Source organism: Thermobia domestica, chromosome 18 (genome assembly GCF_964235325.1).
Source record: "Thermobia domestica chromosome 18, izTheDome1.hap1.1, whole genome shotgun sequence".
In the NCBI taxonomy this organism is placed as follows: domain Eukaryota; kingdom Metazoa; phylum Arthropoda; class Insecta; order Zygentoma; family Lepismatidae; genus Thermobia; species Thermobia domestica.
The window spans coordinates 6,777,745-6,796,317 of record NC_137471.1 but is presented as its reverse complement, the minus strand read 5'-3'; the positions used below and the strand labels follow the sequence as shown (position 1 = coordinate 6,796,317).

The window sequence follows — 18,573 nt, the reverse complement described above, 5'->3', positions numbered from 1 at the left end:
CACATTTACAAAGTTAAATATTTGGGTCAAGAGAACATTTACCATTTTTTTTTGACAATCCCTAAATTTGACGGGTGTGCCAATGTACCTCTTCAATAATTTTGAAAAGTTAAAATGAATGTACTTATGTCCTATGGAAAGGAATGGACCCTGTGCTCATCTATATAATTACATAAGGTAATAGAGGTGAGGTGATTTTGAGTTTAACGTGCCGTTCAGCAGCGAGATTATATAAGACGTAGAAATAGTGATTAACGTGGAATCCGAACCACATGAGCTCCCGCCGGGAATCGAACCCGGGTATACCACGCCAAAAGGCGCGTACGCTAACCGCTTAGCCAGGAAGGAGCTCTAAGGTAATAAAGGCTCGTCAAAGAGAATAAAATAGGTGAAAAATCTCGGAAATGTGAATTTTTGGCAATTTTTTACTCATAAAAAGGGAACGAGATGGACTACCTAAATTTACTGAAGTATATACTCCCGTCTTATACTACCAAATTCTAGTTTTGGCAATTTCCAAAATTTAAGGGCGTGGTTCTATGTAAAGCTTAGCTCACGAATTTCTGCCGCGATTGACGGCAACGAAGAATTAGAATCGCGGCAGACATTCGTGTGCCAAGCTCTATCCATCCCAAAATTTAGTGGCTGAGCCAAGGTACCCATGCCAAAATCAACAGAGCATTGACTCCTACAAAGTGATCACGTCACGTGAGGTCCCTCAGCCAATCAGAGCCCAGTGAGCTAAATAGACGCTTCCAAAGGTGGTGTGGAATTATAACAGTATTATAAAGACATCATTCATTTAGTAAGATGCACACAGGAAGCTAAAGAACAACTGGACGTTCTTCTGCAAGATATCCTGAAATACATATCTTTCATTGAGATAGAAGGCTCTAATAATTTGACAACTGCATTTCAAATGTTGATTACACTGCCTATATCTGTCGCATCATTTGAACGGTCTTTCAGTAAAATGAAGCTGACGAAACGTATTTGCAGGCCGCTATAAGCCAGGAAAGACTTACAAAACTGTCTGTTATTTCCATCGAGTACGAAACAGAATTGTCTTTGGGTTTTGAGGATATGGTATAATAGGAACTTTCGCAGAGTACCAAAGGTCGAATTGTTTCATTCTGAACGTTAACACAAAAAGAGGTTCACGAGATAGCAGTGCGAAAGTTGGAAATATCACCTTACATAAGATTATATACTGGATAGTTACGTATGCAGGTCATAATGCACATAATTCCAATAAAAATTAAAATAAAAACTATTAAAAAATTTAAAACACAAAAAATACACATATTAAATAAACCTCATCAAATCTGACTGCTAACCACGACGTGGTGACGGGTGGTAATGGAAAATAAGAATTCCGGAAGATAGTAGCAGTGTGTGATCATATTGATTCTATAAGAACATTTTGAAAAATTTCAATTACCCCGGGGCCCACTTGGATTTAGTCCGCCTCTGCTCTCGTTCACTCATTTGGATTGGGTGCACGTGTATTTTCCCAGCAATACTTAACTTTCGAGTTTTCAGAAGACGACATTTCATAGTACACAATCATATAGTAAGGCCTATATTAGTAACTACTAAACTCCAGAAAATAGGCTGTTGATATTAAAGCAGTTATCACCAAACCATCGATCGCCAGCTACTAGTAGCTCGCGGGGACAATTTCGGTAGATCGCGTTAACGCACCGATTGGCTAACCTCTCTTCCTCCACTGAGCTGACGCTGACGGCAGGAGGCGCTGGCGACAACAACTGCTTGTTTCTGCCGCGCGACTGCCGTTGTCAGCCTCATCTCACAGTTCATATTCATATTCATATCGTCTTTATTGCAGAAACTTCAGAGGACATCTAAAGCATTACAATCGTCAGATCTTAAAGTTACAGATTAATTCAAGTTCATTGTATACACGTGGGTTTGTGCACGGTATGTTTTCATGTGTATATTAGACATTTGCTAAACGTTATGTTTTCTGTATGTATATTAGACGTTTGCTAACTTGGATAGTTTGATTTCATATTTACTAGAAATGTAAATTTAAAAGCAATAAACAAATGTAACATTTTTTAAAAATAAAGAGTTGGTAGTTCTTTTGATTGGTAGCTCACAGTAGGATTTAGAAAAGGAACGGTAGCTCACAGTAGGATTTAGAAAAGGAACGGTAGCTCACAGTAGGATTTAGAAATGGTACGGTAGCTCACAGTAGGATTTAGAAATGGTACGGTAGCTCACAGTAAGATTTAGAAATGGTACGGTAGCTCACAGTAGGATTTAGAAATGGTACGGTAGCTCACAGTAGGATTTAGAAATGGTATGGTACTTCACAGTAGGATTTAGAAATGGTGCGGTAGCTCACAGTAGGATTTAGAAATGGTAAGATACCTCACAGTAGGATTTAGAAATGGTACGGTAGCTCACAGTAGGATTTAGAAATGGTACGGTAGCTCACATTAGGATTTAGAAATGGTACGGTAGCTCACAGTAGGATTTAGAAATGGTACGGTAGCTCACAGTAGGATTTAGAAATGGTACGGTAGCTCACATTAGGATTTAGAAATGGCACGGTAGCTCACAGTAGGATTTAGAAATGGTACGGTAGCTCACAGTAGGATTTAGAAGTGGTACGATGGCTCACAGTAGGATTTAGAAATGGTACGATACCTCACAGTAGGATTTAAAAATGGTACGATGGCTCACAGTAGGATTTAGAAATGGTACGATACCTCACAGTAAGATTTAGAAATGGTACGGTAGCTTACAGTAGGATTTAGAAATGGCACGGTAGCTCACAGTAGGATTTAGAAATGGTACGGTAGCTCACAGTAGGATTTAGAAGTGGTACGATGGCTCACAGTAGGATTTAGAAATGGTACGATACCTCACAGTAGGATTTAAAAATGGTACGGTAGCTCACAGTAGGATTTAGAAATGGTACGATACCTCACAGTAAGATTTAGAAATGGTACGGTAGCTTACAGTAGGATTTAGAAATGGCACGGTAGCTCACAGTAGGATTTAGAAATGGTACGGTAGCTCACAGTAGGATTTAGAAGTGGTACGATGGCTCACAGTAGGATTTAGAAATGGTACGATACCTCACAGTAGGATTTAAAAATGGTACGGTAGCTCACAGTAGGATTTAGAAATGGTACGATGGCTCACAGTAGGATTTGGAATGGTACGGTAGCTCACAGTAGGATTTAGAAATGGTACGGTAGCTCACAGTAGGATTTAGAAATGGTACGGTAGCTCAAAGTAAGATTTAGAAATGGCACGGTAGCTCACAGTAGGATTTAGAAATGGTAAAAGCTCACAGTAGGATTTAGAAATGGTACGGTAGCTCACAGTAGGATTTAGAAATGGTACGATGGCTCACAGTAGGACTTAGAAATGGTACGGTAGCTCAGAAGCTTCATAAGTTTGGTAATCACTGTGTTAAGGGAATATAGAACTTATCAGTGGTCCAGTCTTTATCTAAAGAAATAAAAGTAAACTATAATTGATCCTTTTTCTGTAATGAATATGTCTTAACGGTAACATATAATGCATCAAATTCATACACATACATGATCCAAAGACAATTATTAACGCAAGCTGCAAGAGAAACATTTAGGTTTCTAGTCACTTGAGTATGACTAAATATTGTTGATTAGCACTGGTTTCTTTATCGTCTTCTTGCACAAACTGAATACACTGCTTCAAGACATCTTGGTAACTGTTGACTTCTGGTGAACCTTTGGCACTATTATTGGTAGAAGCATTGTGTTCGCTATTGGAAGGCCCAGAGGAACTAGCGTGAGGAGGAGATAGTAGGACGTTGGTATCATGAAAAGGAACTGTAATAACGGTCATTTCGTTATTATGAATGTCAGACGTTAAGGCATCTTCCGTTAGTCCGATGCTTTCTTCAAGTGGTAACAAAATGGCTCCTGTATCGGTGATAGACGTTGATAGTGTGGATCGAAAATCGTCAGAATTAAGCATTGTGTCAGCGGCTGAAGAACTAAGCAAGTCTGTATTGCGTGGAGAAGTTGCTCTTAAGCTACCAAGAATATGTTCATCGTTTACTTGGGAATCGGGCAATTGAATGTAAATAACATCATCTTTACGATCAGCTAGGGCTACTATGGACAAGAGTTGATGATGACTGTCTGATGATGATGATGATGATGACTGATGAACAGTTGTTCCTGGAGAGTTTGTCTTCGTGACAGTTCCTGATGAATCACCACCAGAAAACAAAATGGCTGGAGGAGCTTCTGGTACAGACGTCAATGTCACAGTGGTACTTGGTCGTATGGTTGTCGTTGAAGACTTACAATCAGATTTGCTGGTGTTCTGACCTCTTGTCTTGCTCCTAGGTAAAAGAAAAAATAGAACAGTACTTGATCATCATTCAAGTAATAAATTAGTCGTTAATAGAAAAACACAAAACAAATATACATACAGTTATCAAAATAACGGAAACACTTAAACTGTAATAGGTTTTTTATGAGTTGGTAACACTGAATGTTCTTGCACTGCAACCATCTTGTGTTATTTCTGTATTGAGTAACAGTGAGTAGTGTGCGAGACGGTGTAGTAAGAATTTGTGTCTGCAATATGTCACAAGTTGGAGATGGAAACTGGGAGACCTCTCCGATTTTTAAAGAAGGCCAATTGTAGGTGCACAGTTAGATAGAGATGGTGTACCCAAAACTGCCAGTGTGTTAGATGTATCGAGGAAAACAGTGTCCAAGATCATGATGACGCACATAACTTATGGTAATGCATCAGATATGAGAAATTGAGTGGGAAAAATCGAGGCGAAGTTAGAGAGATGGCGGAACATTGAAGATAATTTATTGGAGTTGATGCGGCACAACTGACTGCAGAACTCAATCAATTATCTAGAACAACTTGTTTCTAGAATCTTAGGGCGACTAGAACTGTATAATCTCTAGATCCGCGCTGGGACTGGAATTTCGAAACCTCTGATCACCGCCACCAACACAGTAGCATGTAAACGATAGTGCCGCGATAATAAATAATTACCTGTAAATGGAGGAAAGTAATGTTTTAATAAGTCAATTTTCTTCTCGTTTCTAAAAATAGACTTGGTTTATACATGGCGAGCACAATAAGAGGCGTATGCTCTGGGTTGTCTAAACATGGCGGTGCACTGAGCAACAAAAAGTTGACGTTGAGTCTAGAAAATCCACAGAGGCGGTATTTAACATGATTCTTTGTAATACACAATATTTTCTTTACTGGTTTGTTTCTTATCCAGGATTAATCTGTACAAGTGCAAATAGATGTTGCCATTACTTTGACATCTATCTGTAAATACTTCACTTAAAGATAAATCTTTGCTGTATACTACTTTTCCCCTTTCCTCTTCATCCCTTGTAATCTGAAATTAGTTTGAGTTTTGAGAGTATATATAGTTAGAGTAAAATTAGACTTTATATATACAGTATATATAAACCTTAAACTTCGCACCAGTTTCATAAAGCAAAATGTTAGTAGTTCTACCATCAGAATAAATTAGAATAAAATCTAATCCTATAGTCTCAAATAAGAATTTTCATAAATTTCATTTTTATAGTTCTTTTGTATTTATGGTTTGAAATCAGGCCCGCAACTGGTGGGGGCTAGAGGGGGCCTGGTCTCCTCTAAACTTTTTGTGGCCCCTTTAGACCTCAATACAAAAACATAGTTTAGAAATTTGCAAGATCACTTTTTTATGACTTGGCCCCCCTAACATAATCATGGCCCTTGCAAACCTCTGTGGCTGGTTTTGGGCCTGTTTGAAATTGATTTTCCAAAAGTTGAAATTAAGTGTCTCACGATTACAAATACCTGCATTACTTTTTTTTTTTTTTTTTTTTGACAAACTACTTTATTTAAAGAATTCTTATTGGGTATAAGAATATTGCATGGCCCATCTGGGAAGAATGTCTAAGCTGTCCTTGTTTGTAATGGAAATATTATACAGGGTGTTTCAAAACAACACCGACGACGTTTGAGAGATGATTCCAGATACCAAGATAAGACAGAAAGTATAGACCAACATGTGTGCACAAATGCTTCATTTTGGAGTTATAGGCTGCCAAAAACATCAAAAATTTTACACGTCCGTAGCTCCAAAACTATGGAACCTACCGTACTCAGGTCAAGACTTCACTTAGGAACTAGTATGTGCCCTATCCAAATATCCATGTTTCAGAATGCTGCGGTACTTCCGCAACAGTTTTTATAGAGGGAGTTGGTAAGCACTTCAAATTATATGCCCGTAGCCAAACTCCCTCTTTAAAAATTTTTGCATGAGTACCTTAGGATTCTCAAACAGGTATTTTTGGATAGGGCACGTATTAGTTCATAAGTGAAGTCTTGATCCAACAACGGTAGGTCCCATAGTTTTGGAGCTATGGACTTTTAACGTTCATTTTTTTCATATTTTCGGCAGCCTGTAACTCCGAAATGAAGCATTTGTGCACCCAGGTTAGTCTATACTTTCTGTCTTATCTTGGAGTCAGGAATCACCTCCCAAACGTTGTCGGTGTTGTTTTGAAACGCTCGGTATAGAGCTTCCATTTATTAGCGATTTTTCTTCGCGGATGGGGTACTCGAAGCAAGAATATTACGCCATCAGACTGAGTTTGAGTTAACAGCCAGATGTGATGTGAGGTTATGGTTAAGTAAAGTTAAGAAACATTACTGGTACGAGATTGAGTTAAAGTAAGGAACACGAGTGGTGTAAGGTTGAGAATAAGTGAAATTTAAGCACAAACTTGTGCGAGATTGGGTTAAGTAAAATTAGACTTAGAATTTAAAAGTGGTGAGAAGTTGACTTTGAGTGAGAAAAGGAACAGAAATGGTGAGAAGTTGACTTTGAGTGAAGTAAAGGAACAGAAGTTGTGCGAAGTTGACTTTGAGTGAAGTAAAGGAACAGAAGTGGTGAGAAGTTGACTTTGAGTGAAGTAAAGGAACAGAAGTGGTGAGAAGTTGACTTTGAGTGAAGTAAAGGAACAGAAGTGGTGAGAAGTTGACTTTGAGTGAAGTAAAGGAACAGAAATGGTGAGAAGTTGACTTTGAGTGAAGTAAAGGAACAGAAGTGGCGAGAAGTTGACTTTGAGTGAAGTAAAGGAACAGAAGTGGTGAGAAGTTGACTTTGAGTGAAGTTAAGGACAGAAATGGTGCAAGGCTGAAATTTTCTGAAGATACGAACAGAATAGGTGTGAGGTTGAGATTAAAGAAAATTAAAAAGCAAGTTATGCGAGGATCAGTTGATTGAAGTTAGATGACATTGAAGGCCAAAAGTGCAGTAAGGTCAAAGTTATGGAAGTTAGTAACCAGAAATAGTACGAGGCTGACTTTGAGTGAAGTTGAAAACAGAAATGGTGTGACCTTGAGTTAGAGCCGTACGTAAAAGGAGAAGTGATGCAAGGTTCAGATTAAGCGAGGTTACGCACAAGTTGTGCGGAGTTCAGTTGAGCAAAGTTAAGGATCAGAAGTGGTATGAAATTGAGTGACGTTGAATGCTAGAAAGTAGCGTGCGGTTAAAATCTAGGAAGTTAGGAACTGGAAGTACAGTAAGGTTAGTATGTTAGGTCAGTGGTGCCCAACCTTTTTTAACTTGACGACACACTTTACTGAGCGCACACGACACCGCAACACATTTGTTTGATTTTTATTAATAATAATATAGTTATAACAGCGTAAGTCTGTAACTGACTCTACATACTAGTGAGCAATATTGCTGTCATTAGAGCTGTTGATTGTTACTGCCTAATTATTAAATGCTTCATAATTTTTAACTTCTCGCGACTCACTGGTTGGGAACCACTGAGTTAGGTTGAAATTCAGAAGTAGTATGAAATTTGGATTAAGTTAAATTAAAGGTTAGAATGGTGTAAGGTTGAGTTTGGGTGAAGTTAAAGGCGAAAATTGGTGCAATATTAAGTCAAGTTAAAGATCAGCATTTTGTGCGACGTCAAATTACAGTGAAAATAAAAGCAGCAAGTGATGAGAGATTGAAGCGTAAGTATCAAAAGTTGTGCGAGCTTAAGTTAGGTCGAGAAGTGGTGCAAGATTGACCGCAAGTGAAGAGTAAAGTTAATAGATTCAAAGGGCCAAAAGACGTAGTCAGAGTTAAGTATCGGAAGCGGTGCAACCGTAAAGTTAGGTGACACTAAAGGCCAGAAGAAATGTGAAGTTGAGGTTAAGTGCAATTAAGATCCAGAATAATGCGAAGTTTAAGTTAGGTGAAATTAACAGATCACCAGGTAACATTAAGTTTGAGGAATCAGCAAATGACATGATGTTGCATTTTGGTTGTAAGGTTGAAGTTTGGTGCGGTCAGCTTGAAGTATAAAGATCATGAGTACTGTGAATCTTACGAGGGTGATTCAGAAAGTACAGCCTCCAAGCCCACTACTTAGCCAATAGTACTGCAAACATTCTGAACTCTTTATCATTAATGCACTGATGTTTAAGGTATAGAATGTTTCTTGTTTCACCTTCCTATCTATTCTCGTTCCAGAATAATGGATCGATCTATGGCATACAGTGATGACGCCGTTTGAAACTGCGGACTGTCACTGAATTTCTGACTGCGGAAGGTTGTGCGCCCAGGAACATTCATTGCCGGCGACGAGTTGCGAATACACCATAACGACCCATAAACGAAGCGTCATTCGATGGAGTACTGCCACACGTCCTCTCCTCCGCCAAAAAAATCAAAGTTGTCCCATCTGCTGGTAAACTGTTGTTGACATTCTGCCTCATCCTGCCTATAGTCCAGATCTTGAGCTCTGCAACTTTTGTTTCTTCCTCAAACTTAAGGACCATCTTAAGTACCAACGCTACAGTTGTGACACGGAGACGGAAGCAGCAGTCCGGCAATGTTATCGCCAGAAGCCACCACAATTCTCCGCCAACGGCATGAAAAACTTTGTTTCGCGTTGGCGCAAGAGTGTTGCCCGTAATGGAGATTATGTTGAAAGATGATGCCACCATTTGTAACTGATATTGCAAGCTTTCCACTGATGCCTGTATCGGTGCTATCTGTCAAATACAAGGAAAGGTATCAATTAAGAGGCATTACCTTCTGAATCACCCTCGTCATTAAGTGAGACTGAGGACTACAAGTAATGAGAAATCAATATTAAGTGAGAGTTTCACCGGTCATGAGATAAGTGAGGTCAAGATTGAGATGAGAAATCAATATTAAGTGAGAGTTTCATCAGTCATGAGATAAGTGAGGTCAAGATTGAGATGAGAAATCAATATTAAGTGAGAGTTTCATCAGTCATGAGATAAGTGAGGTCAAGATTGAGATGAGAAATCAATATTAAGTGAGAGTTTCATCGGTCATGAGATAAGTGAGGTCAAGATTGAGATGAGAAATCAATATTAAGTGAAGAGTTTCATCGGTCATGAGATAAGTGAGGTCAAGATTGAGATGAGAAATCAATATTAAGTGAGAGTTTCATCTGTCATGAGATAAGTGAGGTCAAGATTGAGATGAGAAATCAATATTAAGTGAAAGTTTCATCGGTCATGAGATAAGTGAGGTCAAGATTGAGATGAGAAATCAATATTAAGTGAGAGTTTCATCGGTTATGAGATAAGTGAGGTCAAGATTGAGATGAGAAATCAATATTAAGTGAAAGTTTCATCGGTCATGAGATAAGTGAGGTCAAGATTGAGATGAGAAATCAATATTAAGTGAGAGTTTCATCGGCCATGAGATAAGTGAGGTCAAGATTGAGATGATAAATCAATATTAAGTGAGAGTTTCATCGGTCATGAGATAAGTGAGGTCAAGATTGAGAGGCGAAATGTTCTGTGAGTTTGAAGAACCGATAAAAGACGTAAGAAATTTAGAAAATCTCTATTATGATATCTAAATATAAACATTTTAGAAAATATGTACTGTAATATCTAATCTACCATTTTAAAGAAATTACTTGAATATACAGGACTTACCTCCAAGCTGGAACTTCGATAGGATTCTCAATATGTTTTGGATCATTATCTGCATCATATATTCCAGCAACATATGTGGACACTGCACTTGCAGATTGAAATTTGGTAGCGTGCTCGGTCAAGAGATGAACCTTGAACTCTTTGGCAAAGTTAGTGCAGAATCCAGAAGAACTCTCACCACCACTTTTGTCATCTGAGCAGAATTTGCACTCATACAAATGCTTCCCAGTGTGTTTGTTGCTGCTGAGAACATGTTTTCGTAAATTTTCCTAAAATTACAGAAAAAAAAATAGATTTTAGGTACAGCAAACAACATACAGTATACGTAATGACTAAGGAATTTTCTTTTCATACTTGAATTTTTTTAGAACGTTCCTGGAATATTCTACAAATAGTTGTGTTTGTGTGATCAGAGACAAATTTGAAATGGTTTCCTTCAGGCGGTTTTCCAGCAAAGTTACTGTCTACAGAGATTTTCCCAACCATACAAGGAGTAACAGTATTATGTAATGGATCTTACAATTCTTCCTGTTTTAAGAGCCTGACACCCTAAAAATAATACAAAATTTACAATTTTTTTCTTTTGCTTGTTTTTCATAAGTGAACGGTAAAAATGAAATGCAACTTACCACAATCATAGATAATGTTATTCTACAACAGACAAATATGCACTTGAAGAATTTTCAGTGTTGCCATCCATAGAAAGTACAGTGTTGGCGTCCATAGAAATTACAGTGTTGCCAGAATAACAATTCCCTCAAACTCTAAGTTAAGGCAACGACTAGAGGAACGAAATCAACTGCATTTGATTACATATCATGTTGTTTTGGTATCCTGTGAACTACTTTTTAAATAATTGTTGTATTCACTTTGTAATAACCAAAATAATTTTAACATACAGTTATTAAAATTAAATAACAATGTTGTTTAAAATATATTTCACAGGATACCAAAACAATATGATATGTAATCAAATGCTGTTGAGTTTGTTCCTTTAGTCACTGCAATAACTTAAATTTTATTATTATTATTATTATTATTATTATTATTATTATTATTATTATTTATTATCGCTGCCTATTAGAGGAGCTTATCCCAGTTACAACAGGCTTACAAAATTAATATTATTTCTACAAATGAACAATAGAAGAGAAAATAAAAATAGAAGAAACAAAATAAATAAAAATATATCCACAAGAAAATATCAGAGCATACAATGGCAAAATGCTAAATGCATAGGGAGAGAGCAAGAAGTGAATAAAATACCAGGAAGAAAAGATAAACAAACTACCAAATCACATACGACCAAAAGACAATAGAAAATACATTAGAAGTCTGATATAACTAACTTATGAAAGCAATTTTTAATAGATACAATATTGTTACTAAGCAAATTCAAAATAGTAACAATAGAAGGATTGTTCAAATATTAAGGACTTATGTTATTATCATGTTACAATTAAATTGGCTTATATAATAAGTAGATATAGAAATATCAATACTATAGATAATCTAATTGTGGTAAAATTGTTATAAGCGATCTTATGTAGGCAATACATGGCATAGCAAAATCAATTTCAATATTATTTTGTATTCAATTGTTAAATAATCTACACATACTTATCAAGGATGTATTCAAATGCGCAATGGTTTTGGATCTTTTACAAATAAATGGCAATCTTTTCCTCAGACAGTTATGTGTAATATTAAAATTTAATAAATGCAAACACTCAGGACTATCAACAATTCCATTTATTAACTTAAAAAGAAATATAAGTTGAGAATACCTTCGTCTAGCAGATAATCTTCCAACATCAAATAACCTTAGAAGAGTTGCATACGATATTTTATTTTCATAAGAGTTTATTCTATACGTTTTGTAATATAAGTATCTCAAAAACTTATTCTGAATCTGTTCAATTTTTGCAATGTACTGCTTATAATACGGTCTCCAAACTATACTTGCATAATCAAGTTTGCTTCGTTACTAGAAAATTGAATAACATAATAATGACATATGGATTATTAAAATCTCTAGTACTTCTTATCACAAAACCTAGAGATTTGAAAGCTTCATTGACAACCTTTTCTATATGTGCGTTAAAACACAATTTGGTATTTACAATGACACCCAAATCATTTACCTCCTGAACTCTATTAAGAATAGTATTTGTTAAGGTGTAATTATAATGTATAGAGTTTCTATTTTTTGAAAATGCCATTACATTACATTTATTTATATTAAAATATAACTTATTTTCAACACTCCATAAATAGCAGTTATTCAAATCCCTCTGAGGCTTTAGAACATCGTCAAGTTCTCTTACTTCCTTGTATAATTTCATATCATCCGCATATAATAAACAGTGTGAATGTTCAAGTATAGATGGTAAATCATTAACAGATAGTAGAAAGAAAAGAGGTCCAAGATTAGAGCCTTGTGGTATACCCGAATTAACATCAAATAATGGAGAACTGTGATTATTATACACAACATATTGTTTTCGACCTTTTAAGTAAGAAGAAATTAATAATAGTAGTTGCTTAGGAAAGCCATAATTAGATAATTTTGCAAGTAATACAGCATGATCTAGCTTATCAAAGGCCTTCGCAAAATCTGTATAAATTACATCCACTGAAAAGCCATTATTAAGGGAATCCGCAATAGACTGGATAGTTATAAATAAATTAGTAACAGTCGATCTCCGTGGATAAAATCCATGTTGAAAATTAGATACGTATGGTTTGACATAATGAAATATTCTATTATAGAGAATATGCTCAAATATTTTAGCTACCGTGGAAATTAGAGATATTGGTCTATAATTTTCAATACTCTTGGCATCTCCTTTCTTATGTATTGGACGAATTTTACTAATTTTCCAGATTTCTGGAAATTCTGAAGTTTTTAATATCAAATTATAAATGTAATTTAATGGTTTTATTAAAACTTCTCCACATCCTTTTAATAAATAAGTTGGCAACAGATCGGGCCCACTTGATTTAGAAGATTTTATTTAACTTTTTAATAGCCTCTTTAATTTCACATTCAGAAATGGAATTCACCGTCAAACAATAAAGTATGATTGACTTGGTATGGGAGATAATATCGTAATCAGAAGGCTGAGGAGAATAAACACTTTTGAAATATTGAACAAAGTTGTAAGCTATGTCCGCATCTGTTGTAACTACTTTACCTTTGAAAGTCATATGACATTCCTAAATTTTGATTCTTCTTATTTTTAATATAATTCCAAAAATTTTTAGGATTATCCTTCAATGCCATTTCTGACTGATTTATATATAAAGCATAAGCCCTTTTAATCAACGTTTTTGATTTTCTACGCAATTCCTTAAATTTATTTAAATTGTAGTCGGAAGTTTTTATTTGTTTCCTATAATAATACTTTTCTTTCAATGTATTAATAATTTCTGATGTAAACCAACATGGATATGATATTTCTTATATATTTTCCTTTTTGGCACATTTCTTTCAATAATACTATTAAGAACATCGTAAAAATATTTGACAGCTTTATCAACATCATTTATATTATATAGATGCATCCAATCTTGTAGCTCAAGTTGTTTATAAAGGTTATAAAAATTGACCTTACTAAAATTAAACAAAGTACTTGAGTTAGGTTTTATGCTTGGTGTGTAATTTCCAAGATTAATATTAAAATTAAGAGATGGATGATGATTATCTTCTGTCAATAATGGAAATACATTTCTAGTTAGATTAATATCATCTCCAAAATTAGACAAAACCAAGTCCAAAGTTTTCCCTACATATTTCTTATTAAATTATGCGATGTTAAATTATGTAAAGAAATGAAATTCGACAACATATTACAAACAGCCCCACCCTGCAATAAATCAAAATCAGCATCCGTAATTGATGATATATTAAAATCACCAACAACAAGCAAACTTTGATCATATATGTCATCGATTTCCTCTAATTTTTGAAAGAAATCATTATAGGTTCCTACTTGACTCTTCAGTGGAAAGTATACCAATAGTATATAAAAACTTCTTCTAGATATTGTAACTTTTAGACAAAGAACTTCAATACAATTTACTGTTATGGATACCTCAGATACATAATAATCTCTTAAAATAGCTATGAGAAAACCACCGCCATTTTTATGAGTCCTATCACACCGATAAACATTATACAATAAATTCACCATTGTATATACCCTCACACAGCCAAGTTTCAGTTAGTAATATTATATCAAAGCTTGAAGCTGCAATATTTGTATATAATTCTATAAGTTTACTACGTATACCTCTAACATTCTGATAATTTAAATGTATCAAATTATGGCTTTCACTCATGTATCTATGTCAGATGTCTTACTTCTTCAACTGTGTTAAGTGTATATACAAAAGTATCATCAGCTTTCTTCTTCAGTCGGATATTACCAGCATAGTCTATTCACAAGTAGTCGTAATTTTTTTCTCTCTTAACTTTTCTCGCTTCACTAAAGACTATTTGCCTATGCAATGTCAGACTATGGTTAGTATAGACAGGACCTCCAATAGATAAACCGAGATCTTTACAGGATAAATTTCTTTTGACCTTACTTTGTTTAATAAACCTATCCTTGTCAGAACGCTTAACAAATTTTAGGATGATACCTGGATTTGGCTGATTAGGTGATTTTTTAATCTATGACAAACATCGATCATATTCTCGGTTACATCAATATCAAGTGCACCACCAACCTTTTTGACTATGTCATTAACATCTTCGTTAGGTAGGAGGGGAACCCCATGAATTTCAACTGTGTTTCTCCTATTGTATTGATCTGTTTCGTCTAATTCAACTCTTAATTTATCAATTTGTTTCTTTAACAGTAAATTTTCGTTTTTCAGAACATCGATGTCGTCCTTGCATTTATTCAGTTCTTCAGTTTGGCTTCTAATGAGGTTAAAGTTTTCTCTAAGTTTTCGTGTACTGAATTTAAAGATTTGCCTAACTCTTCTTCCAGTTTTCTATTTCTACCCTTAATATCGTTTATTTCATTTTTAATGCTCAGTAATAATTGATACATTTGAGTTAAAGTAGGGATTTGTTCACTCACTTCAGATGGATTATCACTAACCAATGATTTTCGTCGCACTCTACTACAATCTTCACAACGCCAAATTTGGTCACTGACTTTCAGAAATTTAACATCCTCCTCCTTCATATTAACACAAGTCCCATGAAATAGATTCTTGCATTCCCCACATTGTATCTTTAAATTAGTATCTTGCCTAGATATAGACTTGGAACACTTACCACAAATTCCCATTATGTATTACTGAAGACGGAAAAACCTTTGATATTTCCAACGCTGACACCGGTAGAAGTAGATTTCACAGTAAGATTACACCTATTTCCAATAAGGAGTAAACTAATTCAATCTCCTTTTGATCACTACAACGTTTATCATAAAAAATTAACTGATCAAAATATCCACGTGAGATTTACTATGATACTTCTTATACTATCAATAATTATATTTTAAATCATTGCTCAATAATTTTTGAATTAAAAGTACAGTTGCTCAGTTCCGCTCACTTACAATACCAAAAATTACACTACACCGTCACTATACATAAATGTAGAGTTTCCAACACTGATTCATGCTTCGTACATCCGGGAGAGTAGATTGTAAACAAAACCTTCTTCGATAGAGCAAAGTACTTAGAAAATCACGCAAATAACAGTCATTATTCTACATAAAATGAGGTAATTCTAAACTCACACTGAGCACGATATATTCACGCAACTGTAACACTACATTTTACAACTTATCAGAGACTTTTAACTTCTTTTACCAGCGCTTTAAACGGAGCCACTTCTACACCACTACTGCATCGAACGCCATCTTAATTGCCATTTTGGGGGTAAAATTATTCTGGCAACACTGTAATTTCTATGGATGGCAACACTGAAGTGGTAAGTTGCATTTCATTATCTCCTTTCACTTACGAAAAACAAGTAAAAGAAAAATGGTAAATTTTGTATTATTTTCAGTATGTCAGGCTCTACACATAGGGTGCCGTGCCACGGGTGCAACATTTAAACATATCATGCCGTGCAGTGCTGTGCCGTTGCTGCTTTTTTCTACATCATTTCCCAATTTCCGATAAACTTTGTGTCGCTTCGTATGATCCGAAGAAAGCCGAAGGATTGCGGCCGACGAGCCACGACCGGGCTGGTTTCTCTTCAAGGGCTTTAGTGTCCCTTTTAACAGCAAGAGTGCATGAGATGTGGACCTACAGTTTAAAGTCCAATCCGAATCACATAGCTCCTACCACGAATTCAACCCATCTTTCGTGCCAAAGGTGCGTTCGCTAATCATATAGTCATGAGGAACCTCGTACAACAAGAGAGAAATAAAATGATTGCTTTAATGAGAAAAGAGAGACAGAAGGGAATTTTCTTTGTTAAGATTACATTAGCACCTTTATACATACTCTCTATATGTATGATGGGTGGGTGGGTGGGGGGTACAGTGTAAGATTTTTGTGAAAACATTTACATGAGTAGAAGTGCTGCCATCTGTTGTTCCCATATCCTCTTCGTCGTTGACTTCTAATGGTTCAATCCAAGGCTATTTGAGCTTATGGTGTGACAACATTGTTTCTATGAGTTTCCTAGAGGTTCTTCTATTTCCTCCCACATTTTCACTCAGGCTATTCTTTCATAGCCCTAGACTTTCATTAATCATCCGTCTCATTTAGCCAAGAGGGGAAGTCAGTGGAACGTAGAACTAGAAATTTAATTTCACTTCATTTCAATAGTGTATGACTATTTGGATCGCGGGTCTGCCAAAGTTATCGGATCACGAGTTTGCCTATGTTATTGGTCCACAGGGTTGCCTGTGTTATCGGATCGCGGGTCTACCTATGATATTGGATCACGGGTCTGCCAAAGTTATCGGATCATGGTTCTGCCTATGTTATCGGATCACGGGTCTGCCAATGTTATAGGATCGCGGGTCTGCATATGATATTGGATCGCGGGTCTGCCTATGATATGGGATCACGGGTCTGCCAAAGTTATCGGATCATGGTTCTGCCTATGTTATCGGATCACGGGTCTGCCAATGTTATAGGATCGCGGGTCTGCATATGATATTGGATTGCGGGTCTGCCTATGATATCGGATCACGGGTCTGCCAATGTTATCGGATCACGGTTCTGCCTATGTTATCGGATCGCGAGTCTGCCTATGATATCGGATCGCAGGTCTGCCTATGATATCGGATTGCGAGTTTGTCTATAATATTGGATCACGGGTCTCTCCGCGTCATCAAATCTGGTGGTGACTGGTGTGACTGCTTGTGATTCTTGGATCACCCGTTCTATCTGACGTTAAGTTCATACCAGATCGTTAACCAGACAATAGCATAACAAATGTATGGCCTTCTGTAATGATAAACATTTCCCAGTTCGAAATGTCATGAAAAAGAATCTAGAATTAAATTTTAGAAGAGGCTTTTCTCAGTCTTCGTTTTTGAAATGCATCAAGTACCAACCAAGTTTCTGAACATGGAATTACGTTTTGCTTCATATTCTGAAGACACCAACATTTCAAACAAAACGGAGAACAGAAAGTAAATGAAGTATACAGAAGAACGTGATAATACCTCGAAATCCAGCAAAATATGAGTCTTTTAAAACCTCTTTTTAATAAGTGCGTTAATCTTGACGATACAACACCTGGAAAATTTCTTCTTTATGAGTTAGAAGTTCCTTTCTCTCTAACTAGGAATGGCAAAAAAAAAAGTAAATGTCGTTAACAGGAAATGAATCTAAACTAATGTAAACATACATATGCATAGTTGGACCGTTAACAGGGTAAGATTAGGGTGTGACTGTATGATGAGAAAAGGTAATGGGTATAAATATAAGGATGGATATATACTGTATATGTATATGGATGGATAGCATGTTATCAAAAACAATATACCTTATTGAAGTTTCAAAAACGCCCTTCCTACTTCTCTTTTCTCTTGTTACCCCCTTTTTAAACTCTTTTTTTTGGGGGGAGGTAGGGAAAAAAGAAATAAACGGCTTCGGAAGGATGAGCTTTATCCTTCGTTTGAGATATTGCTTCCTTGCACGTCAACTTACCTCGTTTACTGATTATGCATTCGCAATTTTCTTTTAAGCACTTTTGGGTAATGCGGCTGTTCAGATGCTAAGAAGCAACTCTCCAGTTTATGAAAATCATTCAACCTTCCAAAGGACAAAGCGGTTTTAAATTTTCCTTCTTTATGCCGGCATTTTTTGGGGGTATCTCGCTGAAACATTGCACAAGATCGTTCCTTCTTTTTTCCTTTTTTTTCGTCTCCTACCCTTTTCATTTTTCCTGTCATATCTATCCCTCATTTTTCCGCTTCTTATATTCTGTTCTTAGTATGCTCCTACATCAATGGATCTTAATTTCGTCGTTCGAACGTGAACAGCGAACATCAAATAAGAATTATCATTACTTACGACAAAATTCATGCTTCCAAATCATTGTCGCACAGTAACTGCAATGGTGGTATGGTTCTAAAATAGAATCGAGGGGTTTAA

General features: G+C 36.0%; 1 protein-coding gene across 1 annotated transcript in view; it reads right to left on the bottom strand.

The window, feature by feature from the left end:
- Positions 1 to 3,432: 3,432 nt before the first annotated feature.
- LOC145674855 (uncharacterized) overlaps positions 3,433 to 18,573 on the bottom strand; it is a 203,636-nt gene continuing 188,495 nt past the window's right edge. Inside the window, exons 5-6 of the mRNA XM_081745090.1 lie at positions 9,988 to 10,256; positions 3,433 to 4,372 (exon numbers count right to left, since the gene is read on the bottom strand). Coding sequence (XP_081601216.1) covers positions 3,637 to 4,372; positions 9,988 to 10,256 — 1,005 coding nt within the window. The 3' untranslated portion in view covers positions 3,433 to 3,636. The remainder of the gene's footprint in view (positions 4,373 to 9,987; positions 10,257 to 18,573) is intronic.